The sequence below is a fragment of the Calliopsis andreniformis genome, chromosome 3, assembly GCF_051401765.1.
Source record: "Calliopsis andreniformis isolate RMS-2024a chromosome 3, iyCalAndr_principal, whole genome shotgun sequence".
Taxonomy (NCBI): Eukaryota; Metazoa; Arthropoda; class Insecta; order Hymenoptera; family Andrenidae; genus Calliopsis; species Calliopsis andreniformis.
This window is the reverse complement of record NC_135064.1, coordinates 26,854,655-26,872,862: the sequence shown is the minus strand read 5'-3', so window position 1 is coordinate 26,872,862 and position 18,208 is coordinate 26,854,655. Positions and strand designations below refer to the sequence as shown.

At 43.7% G+C, this 18,208-nt stretch overlaps 1 protein-coding gene, 1 long non-coding RNA gene and 1 pseudogene across 3 annotated transcripts in view; all 3 read left to right on the top strand.

Moving 5' to 3' along the window:
• The first annotated feature begins 615 nt into the window (after positions 1 to 615).
• LOC143177078 (uncharacterized) lies at positions 616 to 1,281 on the top strand. 2 transcript variants are annotated; one of them, XR_013001532.1, is made up of 3 exons: positions 616 to 750; positions 818 to 1,117; positions 1,200 to 1,281. It is a non-coding gene; the product is annotated as an uncharacterized LOC143177078 (long non-coding RNA). The 2 variants fall into 2 exon arrangements; XR_013001533.1 differs by having other exon boundaries at positions 818 to 1,275.
• Positions 1,282 to 2,953: 1,672 nt separating this feature from the next.
• LOC143177364 (uncharacterized) lies at positions 2,954 to 3,904 on the top strand (annotated as a pseudogene).
• Positions 3,078 to 18,208, top strand: part of LOC143177144 (uncharacterized) — a 30,898-nt gene continuing 15,767 nt past the window's right edge. The window contains exons 1-2 of the mRNA XM_076374952.1: positions 3,078 to 3,185; positions 4,602 to 6,290. Coding sequence (XP_076231067.1) covers positions 4,644 to 6,290 — 1,647 coding nt within the window. The 5' untranslated portion in view covers positions 3,078 to 3,185; positions 4,602 to 4,643. The remainder of the gene's footprint in view (positions 3,186 to 4,601; positions 6,291 to 18,208) is intronic.

Sequence of the window (18,208 nt, the reverse complement as noted above, 5' to 3'; positions counted from 1 at the left end):
TCAATACATCGAACCTCGTGCACAACACGATCGCCAATACGGCACAGATTCCAACAATCATTTTTCTTCCCTCCCTGCCGCGGGAATATCTCAATACGCGAGAGTAATATTTCACGCTCGTTAAGGACTAGTTTCTTGTCCTGGTTCCCTTGAGCTGAACGATGTACACATACGGTTCGTCAGCCTTGCTTAATATTTCACGTGGCACGAACATGGCTGTTGATCTTTCCGAAGTTATTCCCTCGTTACGGACCTTGCAGAATGTCCTAATAAGTTTCAGCAGAATTGTGAAGCTGGGTAAGTAAATTTTGAGTAGTCTACGAAGGTGTGTGTAAACGCTTCAAGATGTTGGTACTAACTAAACGAAGAAAGTTGGTATGCAAGTGCAGTTTCTCAGTTGAATTGAAAGAGTTAGGCAAATGTTTTAATTTTAGAAGAGAGGGAAATGGTGCCCCTTGCATGGTAATGTAATTGCGTTGCTGCAGTAATGGTATGGCGGCTTTTGGTGAAGCCGGGGATTTGAATTGTTTTTTTCTTTTAGTCTCTCCTTTCTTATTTCCTAAAGTCCATGCTCAAAGGAAAAAGAATTTCAAATGAAAAAATTAACGAAGAAAATATAATTGAGATTATTACTCTCATCTAACAATTTTAACAGCAAGTAGAAGATACCTGTCTTCAGGCAGACAGTTGTGAAAAACTCGAGGTGTTAAAGGACACAATTTTCTTAATGACTGTAACTCAGTTATTAAGGTATGTAACAGTTTGCTCTGCGGTATCAAATTAGACACAGCTGGAAGAATTATCTGTTACTTTCCAGGACTTTTACTTCGGCAGCCAAGTGTGGTTGGAAAGTGCACGTTCATATTTTGTATGCACACGCGCACAGGTGTCTCGTATTAAATTGTGTCCATACGATATTGCGCGCATATCGTACTAGTGCAAAAATCGTAAATTCTCAAGAGCTTATTATGGTTTCCTAGATACGCTAGTCGCGTGTTATTTTAACTGTTTATAAAGTTGCTTATTCAATCACATGCCGCGGTAAGTGGTATGCTGAATACAGGTTTCGCGTCGTGGAAAGAAAGGCGAACACTACCCAACTGGTTTACCGGGTGAGGTATGTGGAAAATAAGGCCAAATAATAAAGAGTAAAAGAAACATCCGAGCGTGCAGCGTTAACCGATCGATCCCAATAACAGGGAATGCACGAGACGTCGATTTTAGCCCGAAACCAGAAGGACCATGGTGTACAAAAATACTATGGAAACAAATTGGAATTTCTTAATTTTTAATCAATAATTTGTGATTTCCATATATGTCACACGATGGTACAGAAGTATCGAAATACACGCTTGAGGGGTAAATTAGGGGTAGCAATTCGCGCGTAAGGAGGGTTAAATATCGACAGTCGATATGTACTAGCAGGAAGAGAGATGAGAATTCTCTTCCAAGATTGCGATGATATTTGTACTGACCTTTGCTCAAGGAGGATACTTTACTAAAAAGCGATAGTCCCATGACCGATTTCTACTCATTTAAATAAGAATATTTTTTGACACGTCCATTTACTACTGCAAGAAACAAATTAGCTTGACATTCTTTCGCTTTCAAGCAACTATTACCTATCCGGTAAGATAGGAAGACGGACAGATAAAATTTGTTTAGAATAGTGTCTCTAATGGTACTAAATAACAGAGAAAATAAAAAATAGAGCAGAAGATTAAATGAAAAGTAATATCCAAGTCATATGAAAAAGGTGAAGAAAACACTAACACAAAAAGAGTGAAATTGACGATGTCATAATGGCTAACTGATAATTTTCATTAATAGATAATAATACAAATTATTATCATTAAATCCTTAGGATGTAATTTTACCTCTTTAAGAAACACCAAATTAAAAATCGACAGATCAAAATCAGAAATATAAAAGTAAAAGTCACATTCATCTTCCTGCCTTTCAAAAATCATTCACTATCCAGACCCTCCTAAGTTACTCTCTCCTACCCCCTCCCACTGAAGTCTCAATTACCCCCCGAACAAACAACCATAGTATCAATTGACAAATCCAACAAATAGAAAACGAAAATACGTACTCTCGCGGTTACCAGCCTACCATCAAAACACTTCCACTCCACATCCGAAGGCGTATTTATTAAAGAATTATACGCTTGCTGCTTCCTCATATAACTAATTACACGGTCGTTTGCAACGCTTAGGAGCGATACATGGCGAAACATTCGTAAACAAAAGGTGAAACGTTGCGCAACGTCCCGCACTTCCTCCGTGCGCAGAAAATCCTCTACTTTCCGATCTTATTGTCACCTTGTTTTCCATTCAGTACGGCCATTCACACTCGCCAGTGGCCGCGGCCTCTGCAACCGCGAAGAGGCGCCTGGGACCGTTCGAGGGAGTCGTGCAGTGTGTTGGTGAAATTTCGGCAGGTGTAGATGCCGGAGCAGGTAGGCAGGATCGAGGTGTGGGCGTATGCGTATGCACGCACACTCGAGGGTGCTCGTATGCGAGAAAGCCGGTGAACGGTAAAGAACAGGTATTTAAATGAGAAACCGGATAGTCGATTCTAGCTAGCTCGGTAGAGGACGCCACATCCTCCTCGGCAAGTGCTTACGTGCCCAGACGACTTCCAAGACCCGTTCTCGCGTCCTTTCCCCTTCTCCTTGCGTCTCTCTCGCTTATTCACCTGGTCCACACGCTCGCACACCTCGTCCCTTTCACTCGCTAACGTGTTCGTTTGTTCACTCGCACACCCCCTGCCTGTTCATTTACCTACGCACACAGGGAGCGATTCTTTCACTCGCTCCCTCATTCAGACGCGCGTATCGCCCGCTATAGGGCTCCTGTTCCCTCTCTCGCTCGCGATGCCAAGCTGGACCAATAGGTCGTCTCTTTCCGATCGCCTATACTCTGTCCTGGGCTAGGGCGCCCCTACTCCGATGCGACCGACGAGTCGACGTTCCCACTCCCCCTATCGCAGTGCCCCGTCCCTGGGCCCAACTTGGTCCCCACCTAGCCAACGAAACTGCATGAGTAAGTGTCAGAGGCACTCAGTACAGTTACTGACGGCCCGTGCCGTGAACGATCGCCGTCGTCGACCGTCGTCGCCGTCTACGTCGTTGATTAGAGTTCGGTTTACCATGCGTCGTTCTTGATAAACGTATGCAGTTAGTAAGTGGCAGTACGCTTGTATCTTGCTCTGTTTTTTTTCTCTCTCTCTCTTAGCTTCTTCGTCCACCTTTCTTTCTTTATTTTCTTTCTCTTTTTCTCCGGTTGACTGCATTCGCGTCCCCCAGGGACAGATTTTCTGTGACTCTCGCGTGCACGGTCGCGGATCCTCACAGGTGTTTTGTATTCCGCGCGAACGAGGCCTGGTTAAAGGACGTCCCTCGAGTGCCGTAGACGCGACCGATTGATCTTAACGCTGGAACAACTGCCGCGATAACGATCCTCTGTGGGATGCACTGCTGCACGCTCTGGGTCATAATTGGTTTGTGATTGGGTCGTCGAGTTGTTGTTGAGGTTTCTCTTGGTGTGATCGATTTGACTCGAAGTTATTGGGATTGTAGTTACTATTGATTGAGGCTTTTTAATACTTTTTAAGGGTCTTTAGAAAAGTGGCGCTAGTGTTTGCAATATGTTTTGTTGCATATTCAGTTTTTGTGGTGGAGATTGCACTGTGAGGCTTAAATTGTGACAGGTTATTGTTGATTCCATGTGTTTAGAATGTATTACCTTCAATTGTGTTTCAGATATTTGGGAAATTTGGTAGTCTTCTGTCGAAGGATCTTGTGCGAAGTCTAGTCTCTAATCCTATGAGAAAATTTCTTTATAATTCAGTTTCGAGTTCTGATAGATTTCTAATGAAGTGAAAGTGTAAACTTGACAGATTTCGAGAACAAACCTTAGAACATATTGGTGAAGTGTAAACATCTTCTCTACATTTTTGTAGAGAATAAACTTACTGGAAATTTAATAGCATTTAGTGAAATCAATTTCAAGTCACAGTACTTAGAATAATTTAATTACGAAAGGAGACCGTGTAAACATGTGTTTCATTTGATTTTGTCGTCATGATTTTATGATATATAGCATAAACTCCATTGACGTACTTCGTTCCGCGAGATAACTTCACTTTCTATTTGTAAATATTTACACTTGAGGTTTACATGAGGTAAATTGTCATAATACGATCGCTCATTCATATCCAATTAGAGATCACTAAATGTACATTTAATGTATTTCTTCCTCGACCGCAATACTGTTTTGACGATACCTCTACTACCTCAAGATTTGATTAAACTACTTCACTACCTTTTACACAATCTGTTTTTGACACTATCTAAATCGATTAGAAAACCAATAAGTTTATTGAATAATTTCCGTACAACTTTCTTTTCATTTTCGTGCCTCTACTAAATCGAACTTTCAATCCATCCTCATTAAACCCAAGCAACTCCTTGTCTATTCCTCAAGAAATACAAGACACTCGAAAGACAGAAAGAGAAAGATAGGTAGGCCAAGAGGCCAGAGAAAGGGGGGGAGAGAGAGAGAGAGAGAGAGAGAGATCATTCGATTGATGAACAGGTGTAGTTGATCGAGCAAGTGACAGTGGTGTCGAATGTACATATGGACGAGGTCGCCACGATGACCGTTCCTCCGATACTGCCCGTGAAGGCCCAGGCCCGGGACGCGAATCAGGTTGCCCGGCAGACTGTGTCAATCCGGACTGTTTCCAATCCCCCCACGGCTCCTCTGAGCACAGGGGCCGGAGCAACGGTATTCGTTGGACTGGCCGCTCCTGGCGTCGATTCCGCGGCAGCCTGTAGGAGAAGAATCCCGGAAGTGCAAGCCGCGAACGGCTACGGTAAGCAGAACAGCGTGAAGTCGGGTACGCAGCAGCACACTCCGGGCCAGCAACTGTCTGGGCAGCAGCAACAGCAGCAGGCCGCGCATGTGGTGAAGATCAGGATCAATCCAGATGGTGAGAAGAACGGCAGGGTGATATCGACCGTACGATTGACTCTGGACGAGAAGCACGTCGGGCAGGACGAGGTCGAGCAGGAGAACGGGATCGCGTGCGAACGTTCGAGCAAGCGTGACGGTGGTGTGGTCGTGAGTGCGACGAATCTGGTGAACGAGCAGCGTTGTGGAAGTGCCAGTGAGGGCTGTGTGAGGATCAGTGTCGGCTCAAACGGCCTCGAACGCAACAACAACAACGACAAGCACACCAATCGAAACAGCTCCGAGAAGAACATGGTTCACCGCGACACCTCGGACACTCTCAACTCCTCATCCAACAACCGCACCAGCGCTTGTTTCTATTACAATTCGTATCAGAGCCCGTTAACAGGCATGGTGATGTCCAGCGGCCAGTGCTCGCCCAGCGACACCTTGGACAGCGGCACCTGCAGCGACCTCGATGGCACGCCCCCGCCTCTGCCCAAGAAGAAGAACTCGAGCACGGTGATGCTGGCCAGCGAGCAACACAATCGCACCGGTAGCCTGACCAGCAGCGGCGCGGAAGTCGACAGCGATGATAATGAGAGCAACATCAGCTGCGACTCCCTGAACGCTGGTGACCTGAACGACAGAATAGCGGGACAGAACGGGAACGGGGTCGAGGCTGATCGAGCGTCCCCAGATTTTCAAGACCATACGGAGAGCGATCGCCTGGAGAACGGAGTGGGTAACCACCACCAGACGACCGAGACTCTGCTGAATCTGAGCCGATTGGACCTGTCGAACGGAAACAAGGACTTCCCGCCAGCTGCCACGACTCCGGAAGTCGACTCGAATTCCTGCTCCACGGGAGCTTCGCCGAGTGTCTCGCCATCACCGTCTGGAGCGTCCTCCCTGTCGAAGGCTTCCTCTACCCCGAGGATTAGGAGTCCTGTTCTGGCTAACGAGCAGAATAACAAACCGTCGTCTCCAGTGGTGAAGGAGTGCACGTATGAGGAGAGGAAGCAGGAACAGGAAAGGCTGGAGCAAGAGTCTATGACTGGTGACGTTGATACCGGCGTCAATCCAGTGACCGGAAAGAAGTACCTCTACGAATACGACAGGTTTTACAAGTTTCACGTAAACGAACTAAAGGGGAATAATAAGGACACGAGCAGGGGAGTGGTGTTGGGGGATAAGGACACCGACGAATGTTTTGCTGGTTACAAGATCCTCGATAAGGAAGCCATACGCAGTGCCAAGGGAACTGTGCGCGGTGTCAAAAACCGAGTACGCGCTGGTATCGCGACGTTTCTTCAGAAACCATCGTCCCAGGTTGGTATTCCTCTCCTATTTCTGTTCGCGAGCTTCGAGGAAGGAATTCCTGTTGCGTGCCAATTAACGGCCGATCCGCGGCGCAGCAGAATTCTAAGTAGGCGTACGGGGAAGCGAATGGGAACTTTAAATTAAGCGATGTTTATCGTTGCTTCGAGACGACTTTTGCGGAACGTTATAATCGGTAGAATCCTGCGCTGCGCTGGGGCCGGGAAATGGAAGTAATTGTAACTAGATGTAGCTACGGTTAAGGGACTCAAAGTGGCTGAAGAATCGTTCTTGAATCTTCTGTTACTTTATAGGGTTGTTCAATCTGCTGCACGTTATATGTATGCTTATGATTCATTTATGTAAGGTGAGATAGGTACATATCTATTCATGTACCTATTTTTGAAGTGTGCACAAAAGGATCTCGACTAACTAGAATATTTGAGATTTAAATAGGTTCAAAACCCTTTTGATAACTACTTTTATGACAGAGTTTCCTGTTTACGAATTTCTTTTTATTTAGTACTGGTTACATTTACTCTAATAGTCAACTAAAGTTACCGCTTTTAATTTAGAAAGTAGTCTTAAATGAATATAAATATTTTAAGCGTGAAGGGTTAAACTACCGTGAATCGCGATAGAGTCTGCCGGGGGTGGTGAAAGGCATTCCCAAAGGTCAGAAGGACACCGTGTCGAAAAATTTGCGAATCGCTCTAGATTTCACTGAATACGCCAGGCTATAGTAAAAGCTTTTCGCGCATGATTGCATTCGTAGCGAATAACAGGGCAGGATCGTACCGTACTAATCTGTTCATTTGAAAAGGCAAGTTTGTCTTCTGACAAAAATACTTCACAATTTATCCCCTTTTAGAAAACACGTTCAAGGATCATTACTCTGTAATATTTTTATCCTCCTCCTCGGTAGAAAAAGCGAAACACTCTTCGTTTCTCTGAAGAACTTTTGAGAGTGATAACGGTTCTCTCCACCACTTAGAAAGCGTCACGGATTCGTGTACATTCATCTCGTTAGTAATTTTAACGCCTTCCTCGCTCGGTTGATTCACTTAAAAGTTCCCCAACACTCGTCACGCTTGCCAATGATACGCTTTTATCAAACCCCTGATCGTGGTTATCGGATTACTAAAAACGATACAATTAAAAAGCATCAAGTGCATTACTGAATATAAATGTATCTCTAAACACGACCACTCAGAGTCTCACACCTGCCTTTCAATGTAGCAGTCAAAGTGTCAAACATCGACGCGGTACAGAGGCCACTAAACGCCCTCTTGTCCATTTGATATTCAAATGAGCCTGTGGCTCGTCGAGGGTACGAATCAACTGGAACGTCGACGTGTCAAGGTGCTCTCTTTACGATACACTCGACCCACGTCGACGACGAGCACCGTGAAAAGCGTTAGATTTACAGTTAGATCACCTCTCTTGTCCGTCAGTGGACAGCTTCGATCGATGTTGACTGGCATCGATCGATGACGTCGATGGCTCGCGTCCCATGCGGTCTTGTTGCAAGGTTTCCGGTGTTGCCATGCGAGACCATCGCACATAGACGTGTCGGTGGATCGTACCGTCGATGCAGAACGGATCGACATAACGGTAGATCCGATAAAGCGATATTACAGCAGCGTGCAGGAGAGCGTGCTCGTTGTGTCCCTAGCTCTGCAAACCGGTCTTCCACCTCCGTTCCCTGGGCTTTTCTTCGCTGTTCTTCCTTCTTCGGCTTCGTCCTCCGCTCCTGTCTCAGCTTTTCTCCTTACTAGCACACCCCTGAGTGCGTGTGCGCTCGCGCGGTCTATTTCGTGAAATTCCAGACCGAGCGTGCAACGTGCATCTCGCAATCGTTCTAAGCATGTCATGGATCCACCTCGGCTCGTCATCTAGACTTCTCGCGCACCGTCTCGATCGCTTTGAGATCTGCCGAGATATTCCTTGCGTTCTCAACGGAGAGGAGAAATCGGTTATTACAGGGTTTTTTATGGGCCGGGTAAAAACGAGAGAGCTCGTCGTGGTCCACTTGAAACGAAATTCATTTGCACCGCGCTGCGACGCCACGAGACTGTGGGCGGTCCTCATTGATGTCTTTCTAGAGTTTCCTTCAGGCCATTTCATTTCGCGAGCATATTTGCGGTCAAGGCACTGCGTTCTGCCAGAGAATGTTACCTTCGGTCTGGTACTTCCAGTGAGTGGGACTACTGGGTACGATATAATGATACAGTTTGGAAAGTGTTAATCGACTGTCCTTGATCTAGTAGATGCATGGATTCTTTTGGAGTGACGTACTGAGGGCTGGGGAATTCGATTTTTACTTTTAGTAAAAGTTGCCTAAATTGGTAAAAAGAGAAAAAATTGTAGAATGAAAGCTTCTACGTATATCTGACCAACTGAAAGTAATTACAATTTACGATTATTTCAACATTTCCAGTCAGAAATTTCAATTTTGCAGTTTGCTATTAATTTGCAGTTTGAAGGTCGTCTAGAGATACCACTTATATAAGAACTTCAATGTACCTTTCAAAAATTGAAATATTTCATACATGTACCTATACGTAACATGTATACTATGAATATAATCTATAAAGCCTCAGGTACAAGTACCAAGGATTAACAACAACATGAGCCTGTAATCCTCTGCAATGTTCAAACAATCTTATCTCACCTACGATACTGACTAAAAGTAGGTAATGTCTCCATAAATACAAGTGATTTATAAGTAGAGATAGGTAAGTTAGTGACAACGATTGATATGAATTCTGAAACAGTACTTCTTCAGAGAGTACAGAGAGCACACTAGCATAGAAATAAGAACATTAATTTGACGTGTGACATATGAATTAGTGTAATGAACACACCGGGATCGCAACATTCACATGTCAATATGTTTTCTTGTTAATTTTGTTGTTCGTAAAAGTCAGTATTTCAATTCGCAGAGTGCAAACAGTCGTGTCTCGAGAGAAGGCTTGAAGTTGTACTATATTTGCCAACGGAGCAACGTAATGGCCGCTTTCGCAAGTCGTTTCTTAAACTCTCCTCGCAACAGGTACGTTTATGGGAGTCATTTACTTAGCGACAATTTTCCTTGGTTTCTTAATGCGTTTCATTAGAGTGGAAAAAAAGGGAACACGGCGTTACGGTCAATGTTCTGACACAACGTCTACCGAGAACGAATCTCTCGGCAGTCTGAGATTAGAGCACTTTCTGGAAGGTAATCTGTACCTGTTGTGTTGTAACTGTACTGCTTTTTGTCCCTGTGGAAAAATGGAATGATAAAGTGTGCAGTTTGCTTCTTCTGAGAGGATTCTATGCGCGACAAAGAGCGTGGGAATTAATTTTCTTGGAAGACAAATAGATCAACAATCATATAACCTACAGTAAAGTATTCATCACAAAATTGATAAGAAAATTGTTTTTCTTTTTTGTTTTTCAAATAATAATGTACAGGATGTCCAACAACAGGTGGCAGCAATTTTGAGAGATGATTCTACACGTTAAAGTAAGACGAAAGTCAAGAATAACGAAATTGCGTTAAAGGCTTCGTTTCAGAATTATAAATTGTTAATGAAACGCCTAAAATAAGCGTGAAATGTGTCTGACTTGTAACTTATACTGTCGACGGGTACTAGCAAGGTCAGACACAGTGAAATTAGTAGAATAAGTTCAAAGTCAGACGTACTACAGTCAGTATAATAAATTTCAAATCAAACACATTATGTTTGATTTTTATGAGCTTTCTCAATAATTAATAACTCTGAAACGGAGCTTGAACCACATTCTCATTATTCTTAATTTTCGTTTGAAAATTTCTGACACCTGTCATCGTATACGCTGTACATTCTCCGGTTTCCCTATTTTCAGTTAACAAGTCAATCATTTGCGAAGTCTTTGTTGTACATTCTTTCTCTAACGTCTCATAATATGAAACCGGATCGCAAATTCGCTACAGAGTATTTGTTTTCTCCTATAAGTCAAGATAAAGTTTTTCCAAGAACTTCGTCTACTTTTTATTTGACGGAATTCATCAGTTCGACTTCCGAGAAACTCAATCCATGGTCCCTTGATAGAATCTTTCTCGAATACCCGTGAGATAAATCCAGCATTCCTCATTCTGTTGCAACTATTCCATCGACTGCTATCTTTCGCGTATCTGGCGTTAAGCGTTCCTCGATCGGGACAGAATTCGAGCGGAGATCGATGGCAGGATTCCACCTGTCGTTGTGTAAAGCCTTCACCCGATGAGAAAACGCTGGATAGGAAGTCACGTGGTTACTTCCGCATCGTTAACAATATGAAACTAACGTTAGATATCGCGGCGCCGCTGCTGACATAACAGAACATGTACGAACGGAAAGCTATGTTGTAATTTCCTGGTGTATTCCGTGGCTTGTTATGTATCAAGATGCGTCGATGGAAAGGGATCCTTTTCAGTTCGTAGACCGGCCGTATCAGCGTTATCGCATATTATTGTCGACGTAATGTTACCGTTCCACGCGCAATCACCAGGTTTATTAAGTTTCACGCAAATGCATCGATACTAGAAAGTTGTCTGGCCAGCTGGCAGAGTAAAGCCACAGTCCATAATCGTTTATTTTGAACACACTGCCGGGTCACATCTATTAACATTAAGATAAATTACTCTTAGAATTTTGTAGCTGATAATTTTCAATATATTACGGCAAGGTTAATAAATCTTATTTTTCAGAGTGAAAGCATTATAATGAGGTCACGGTCTTATTCTGTAACAGTGAAATAGCTCCTCAATCACAATAAGAAAAATAATCCTTTAAACTGAAATTCTTGAATACATTAATCTTGTTTGAAATACTTTGTCAGTTCAATTTCGCCCGCCCTTTTCTAATATCCTTTTCGTCAATTTTTGTGGTTTTAATAAATCTTCTATTTTTCCACATGGCGTCTGCTCTGTTGCCCCAGGCTCAAATCGATCGAACCGTCTGATTATATAACGAGCATATGCCATAGCCAATTGTGGATTACATGTAAAATATGTAGCGGCACGTCGACACGATAGAATGTATACAGAACGTGGAACGTGCACGTGCTTGTTTCGCGGCTTTGCAAACGATTAAACGGCATTACACGTGTAATTAAAATGTCGATGCCTTAGCAGTCGAATAATCCAGTTTCAGAGAACGTACGTTAGATTAAGGCTGACCAAAGCTGGTAGGATCGGTTCGTTTCCACAGCAGAAAATTTAATTAAAAATTATTTGATCATATCTGCCGAGACCTCGTGCGGATGCACGGCAATTAAATATAATTTACAATGTAGTTTCATTAATAGAATAAACTGTTACGATTAAATCTGTGAGTCGAAATGCGAGAGGGATCGGTAAACTTTTCAACAGAAATGATTTCGTGCAATTTTGATCAGACTCGCTTTAAACGACCGATTAAATTCTGCTTTTTACTTGCAAACAGGACGGTCCTTCGACCGTTGCGATTTCTTCCGCGAAGAAAGTGCATGCATGCATGCGCACGTTAATGTCATCGATTTAATCGCCGTTACTTTCCTGCCCGTATCGTGGAGTTTCGCGGGGCCTAACTGGCCTGTGTATTCGGGCAACCCACTTCGATCCCGACGACCCGCTGACGAAGAAGGTGAAATGATCGATGATAAACGCGGCAGAAACGCGACCCACTTCATCGTCCACCGTCCCCGACTTTCTTTTCGATCTTTTCTGCCTTTGAGCGGCTTGAAATCGACACTTATGGGCAGACGGCGTGTCACGCTTCATGTTCTATTTCTCCGCGATGCTTATTTGGCCTGCCAGTAAATACAGATTCAAATGCTCTTTGTACCTCGAGGCCATCGCGCAATGGAGATAGGAGAGTAACAAATTAGAAGTAACTGTAATCAGGTGTTGAGCGGGTTATTTTGCCCATAAGCTTTAGCTTTACTGCACTGGGTATAACAATGTATGCACATGTCTGATAGCCTGTTTGAGGAAACTAGAGGGCTGTGAAGTTATGTTCATGGAGACTAGTAGTACCGAAAAAATCGCCGATCTTTGAGCTGCTGTAACTTTGCGAAAAAAAATAGTACAGCAGCGAGCTTAGACTCACTTTAAAGGTCAAAGTCTCTACTTTTTCACTCTCAATTCAATTTTTTCGAAGCCGCTTCTCTAGTGGGCTGCAGGACGAGAAAGAGGAGATGATGTTTCTCTGGATATTTTCCGAAATCAAACTACCCTTTGGAAGTTGACAAATTTTTTCAGGTCTCATTTTGCAGTAGGTTTCAAGGCAAAAGCCTTTTCTTGCCAAAGACACCTTAAAAATTGATGGACAATTTTCTTTCACTGATTTATAGTAATTTGAGTGAAAAATGTGCCTCCGACATCAGAACACCGCAATGATCCAGAGATTGATAAATTGTCGATCTTTGAACCGCTGTATCTACGAACTTTCAAAACTTCTCATGAAGCTTCTCCACCTGTACCACTTGATTTTCGCAGAATGAGCCACTCCTGTCGCAATTGCGCCACGGCCTGACCCAACGTGGTCATTGCGACACGAATTCATTCTACGCTTCTGTCCGATGCGTTTCTTACCGAACAATTTTCGAAAGTGGCTGTCCGCCACGATGTAACCGCTTGGCAGAGGTTGAATGAACGCGCGCGAGTGGCGAGCCGATAATCGGAATGGTGTGAGCACGGAGGCTCGACCCACTTCTCGCCGGGTGGCTTCCGGCTTTTCGTTCTTGCAATTCCTCTCCGACGAGGACGTTAACTCGGCGTCGGCGCTGTCGAGAGTCACTGGTGGCAGGTGACGAGACTGGCATCATGAATTTCCCGGTTAAAGAAAACGCGGCGGGCATGTCCACGAGACAAATCGGGTGGGAAAAGAGAAAGCGGGTCAAAGAGGCCACCGTGGCGACAGCGACGCCGACCAGCAGCTTTAACCTCCTCTTGGATTCGTTCGACCTTCTCTCCTGAACTCCTTATTTCGTCTCCCACTATCGACTGCGTCGCTTGCTGGCTGATATTTCTCGTGGATCCACGAAATCTGATGCTTCGGGTTCATTCTGTGGCTTTGGATATTGTCTTTGGAAGTTGTCGCAGTTGAGGTAGAAGTAGTCTAGAACTAATTTGGTTTCTTCTTAAGTTTGTCTGATCTGAAATTCAAGAGGATCCAGAGTGAGTTCTGTATCTGTTTTTATTAGTTCTATAAAGTTAGAGTATCAGCGAATATCAGGGGAATGTGTACGTATCGGATCAGACAAGACATTTGTTCTTAATGCTTTCTTCGACCACTTCCTTTTAATGTTCAAATAATCTCTTTTATTAATAATTCTTCTCAGTTTCACAAATTATTAGGTCAGACCATTTCTAATCTCAAGAAGAAAAAAGGCCATATTTTTCTACGGCTTCCTCGCAATGCTAATGTTTATGCACAGCGTGTCAGAAGACATTGAAGCAAGCGTGTAAACGCATCGAAAACTGTTCTCTCCGTTCCCTTTTTCACGGTTTCCTGACGCGAAAATATCAAGCGATGCGGTAAATCGTAATCATAAGCGAGCCAGGTAAAAACAGTGGACGCTTCTTTTCAGAGCCTCTGACCGCAACGGTAATTTCAATTGAAAGGAACGTGTGCAGGCATAATGTTAACCTTCCCACCTCTTATCACCTGTCGCGTCACCCACGAATCCCAGATGCAGGACCCGCGTGAAATCCTCCTCGATGATGTCTTGCCAAGGGCCGAAGCGAGAAAGTAAGCCGCCTCGTCGAAGATTCGTCTCGCGTACCGTTATTCAATGACGAATTTTACATAACACAGGTGTACGCGTGCGTATAAGGTAAGCTCTCGCGCACTGGTAACCCAAAATTTCGGGAATCTGGCTGTGCTCGGAACCGGTTTATCAAATCTATAACGGAAACGCTGGATATTCGAAAAGTCGTAACGGGAACGCTGGTCATCTGGCTATGGAGATCGTGTACATCTCGCGAGGAAATGTAGGTGAATGCTCGGCGAAGGCTCGCAGCATCCCGCGTTTGCGACTCCTAAATTATTCCTTGGTACTGCGCTACGTTGTATTGAAAATGAATACTAAGAGCATGCTAGGAATATATTACTTTCTTGTATCAGGGATATTTAAGTTTCATAAAATTTGAAGGAAATACGCGGGAATTAGAAATGTGAAGCACGTAGTTCTCTCAGTCCTGGTGATTCCAGCTCAAGGTGTGATACTTTTCAAACTTTCATAGCCTTGATATCAAAATTAGAAGAATCGAAAACACATTTAACTTTTTAAGTGCTACGACGGTGCTTAACGTCAGCTGTGAAATTAATGCAGAGTAGATTACCTTGGCGGGAGAGTGGTTATCTCAGTCAAGCACTAAGTTATTTCTTGTTATCAATAAATGAACAAAACTTGACCAAAAGGATCTGTATCCATAACTCAAGTTCATAGCTAAAGCAAATCACCAAATGCAGAGCATTAAAAATTTGAGATATTATGATTGAATAAAACAAAAATAGAACGATTTAAACGCGGAAGTATCTACCGTCCTCGACTGTAGCCCGGTAGAACATGAGTCTTCGCCACTCTCCACGGAGCAGAAGCCTCGCAAGCGAAACGCTTTCAAAGAATCGGCGTACAGCAAGAAAACGCGCTCACGCTTCCGGCAGAAATTCTCAACGATGCATCAGACCTGATGTTTCCAGAAAAGCAGCGCGAGCTTCGGTTCTTTTAACACGCGGCTAACGATGCACTTCTGCCGCGTGCTACATCATTACCCTTGCGTCATTTCTAAGAGGTGCGCGTTCGCACAGCCGCTTCCCACGAGACCGTGACTTTACCGAGAATGCAAATTTGCCCGGCGATTAATTAAGATTCCCGCGGCAGTCAGTGGCGCGTAATCGGTGCTCGGCCAGGCGGCTCGCGAGTCTAACGGGCAGGCTGCACGACGAAAGAAAGGAAAAATAGTGGACCCGTGGAAACTGTTGGCACGGGGGATTGCCGAGGCAGGAATGTGTCCCTCCTTGGTTTGCATCCACCTGACATCCTTGACAGAGCGACGCGCGTATGGAAGAAACGACGGTAATCGCACAGTGCATGGAAAAACGAACGGGCGCGTGAGAAAGAAAAGATTCCACGACCGTCGTGCAGCGACAATGGTAGGACGCCTTGGCACTTTCCATCCGAGCTGTCGTTGACATTTCTGCGGCATGCTGCTGGCCGAGCGTGCATAAATAATTGAGGTGCATTTACGAAGCCGCGCTTTCTTCTTCAGATTCGGTAGTCGTCTCATGTGTGCTCAATTAACGGCGTTCTGAGGAATCCTACAATGTTCTAAAGGATTCTGAAGTTTTTTGCTGTAGGTAGAAATTCAATTAGGGATTTACAATTTTGTGGAAGGGGTTTTTGGAAACAAATTTATGGTATTATTTGGAAATTAATTATTTTGAGAGACTTTAACGTTAGACTGTTCTAAGGAAGGTGTATTTAATCCTTTTAGTTAATTAAACTTTTGTGCGAAGAATCACGGTTCTTGAGTAATGAACATTGCCATAATCAAAGACTACACGGCGCGAGAAATCGATCTTTCTACTCGATTCGTGGATTGGTACGACAATCGCGAATATGCCTACGCGAGGAATAATGAACAGTGAAAGCAAGTCGTTGGAAGTTCGTCAAAACAATTCTGGCTTTGCTAAAGACGCCTCGCAAAATCGGCTTCATGCAATATTAATTCCATGTAAGTGAAATAGGCATCGCGTCAAATCGACGAATAGAATCGTTAATTAAGTAAGGAGAAAAAGATCGCTGAAAATTTTATTGTAAAGCTTATAACAATTCATTCTAAGTTAAATAAATTATTAATTGTTAATAATTTATATTAAACAATGAGCAAAAATCGTTGTTAATAATATGTGTAGTGAGAATTGTTAGTACTAATATTACTTCATCGAATATACCGATATTTCGTGGTCTGTTCCACGGAAATTTGAAGTCGCGGATTTAATCAACCAATCAGGGAAATCGGCGTCATACCGATGCCCTCTCCGGTATAAATATAAGACGAGGAGCATCAACTCCTTACATCCTTCCCTGATTTCGCCAGGGGAAGGATCTCCCCGAGGCCCCCGGGGTCCTTTGGGCAATTATCACTGATCTTCTAACCCTTTCCACCCCCCAATACTTGACCCATTCCTTAGAGGGCTTCAGTCCTCTCCTCTCTCCTCTCTCCACTCTCCTCTCTCCTTTCTCCTCTCCCTCCTCTCCCCTTTTCTCTCTCCACCCTCTCCTTTCTCCATCCTCTCCACTCTCCACCCTCTCCATTCTCCACCCTCTCCTCTCTCCACCCTTTCCTCTCTCTACCCTCCCCTTTCTCCACTCTCTCCACTCACCACTTTTTCCACCCTCCTACCTCTCCACTCCCCTCTCTCTCCATCTTCACACTCCTCCCTCTCCTTTCTCTACTCTCCTTTCCCCTCCCTCCTCTCTTTTCTTTCTCCTCTCTTCTCTCTTTCCTCTCTCTCCTCTCTCTGCTCTCTCTCTTCTCTCTACTCTTTTCCCTCTTCTCCCTCCTTTTTCCTCTTTCTCCTCTTTCCTTCCACGCCGTTCTCCTCTCACCCCTCACCCCCCTTTCAGCTCGCCTGAAGAGACAGTGGTGAGGAGATGAAAAACAGATGAAAAATACAGTTTGTTCAACGCATCTCAGTTTATGTTACAACATAAGCTACTCTAGAAACTTGAATTTTAGTGCGTAGATTCCCCCCACCGGTACTAACCGTTACGAAATCTAAATTTTACGTTCCGCCGTGACAGAAGTAAACACGCTACGAAACAGGTTGTAACATCGCGATTGTTCGCCACGTCTAATGTAAAGCCTCTGTCCGTGAATAGAGATAATGACACACTAGCCGCCGTCTTTAAGAATTGTACAGGAATGCGTACTATTGCGACGGAAAGGAAAGTTTCTATCCACGTCGAGGAAAGATGAGAACAAGTCCTTTCTCAGGAGGCGAAGGAAAAAGCTAATCACCACCTGGCTACGATCTACCCTCTCATATAATCAGCAGGTTAATCAGATCGGTGAGACATGATGAAAGTACTCCCTCTGCCAGGAAATCATCAGGCTTTTATTTTTCAGGAAAATTTGCATCTAGATCTCTTGTCATTTGGTTTACGAACGCCTGTCAAAATAATGTACATTTAGGTTAAGTAACTGCTGTGTTTATCGATAAAATATATCGATAGCTGCCAATCGGACTTCACTTCTAGTTCAGTCTGTTTGTGTTCAAACGTGGCAGCCGATCAATATCAGATGGGAGCATTGACTTTGCAACGTGATACGTCTAGCTTAACAGGGAGATTTAATTAAAAAAAACTGATTATTAGAGTATTGGCTGTCGACGCAAATAAACGATATTTATTTCTCTTTTAACGTTACTTCTTTTATTCGTATTTCGTATAACGCGACTCTAGATTACGAGGCAAGCTGTAACCTTTCTTCAAGTGGCAATAATAACATTTGATACGAGAAAATGTTGCATCCTACTCCTGTACTCGCGTCTTCTTCAAATGATACACCAATGCACTTACACATAATGAATGTATTTCTTATTAGAAAATTACTATCTCACGTTTAATTTACAGTTTTATTGAATCTTTGTTGAAATATTCAACAATATAGTATAGGAATGGCAGCAATTGTAAGTAAGAAATATAATAAGTTCGAAAAAAGTAACCCTGAATAACGCTCGATTCTAAATAAGAAATAATTCCAACTAAATGTGCTTCGTTCGAATGATACCAAATCGAAAGTTTCGAGCTCTACTTGCTCAGAATCGACGTCCTCGACGTTCTTGCGCTTCGTTTCGTCAATTTTCAGTCGCATTTTCACGCTCCGTTTCTTCATATAGCCCTTCGTTCGCGTTTCTACGCCAGCAAAACCG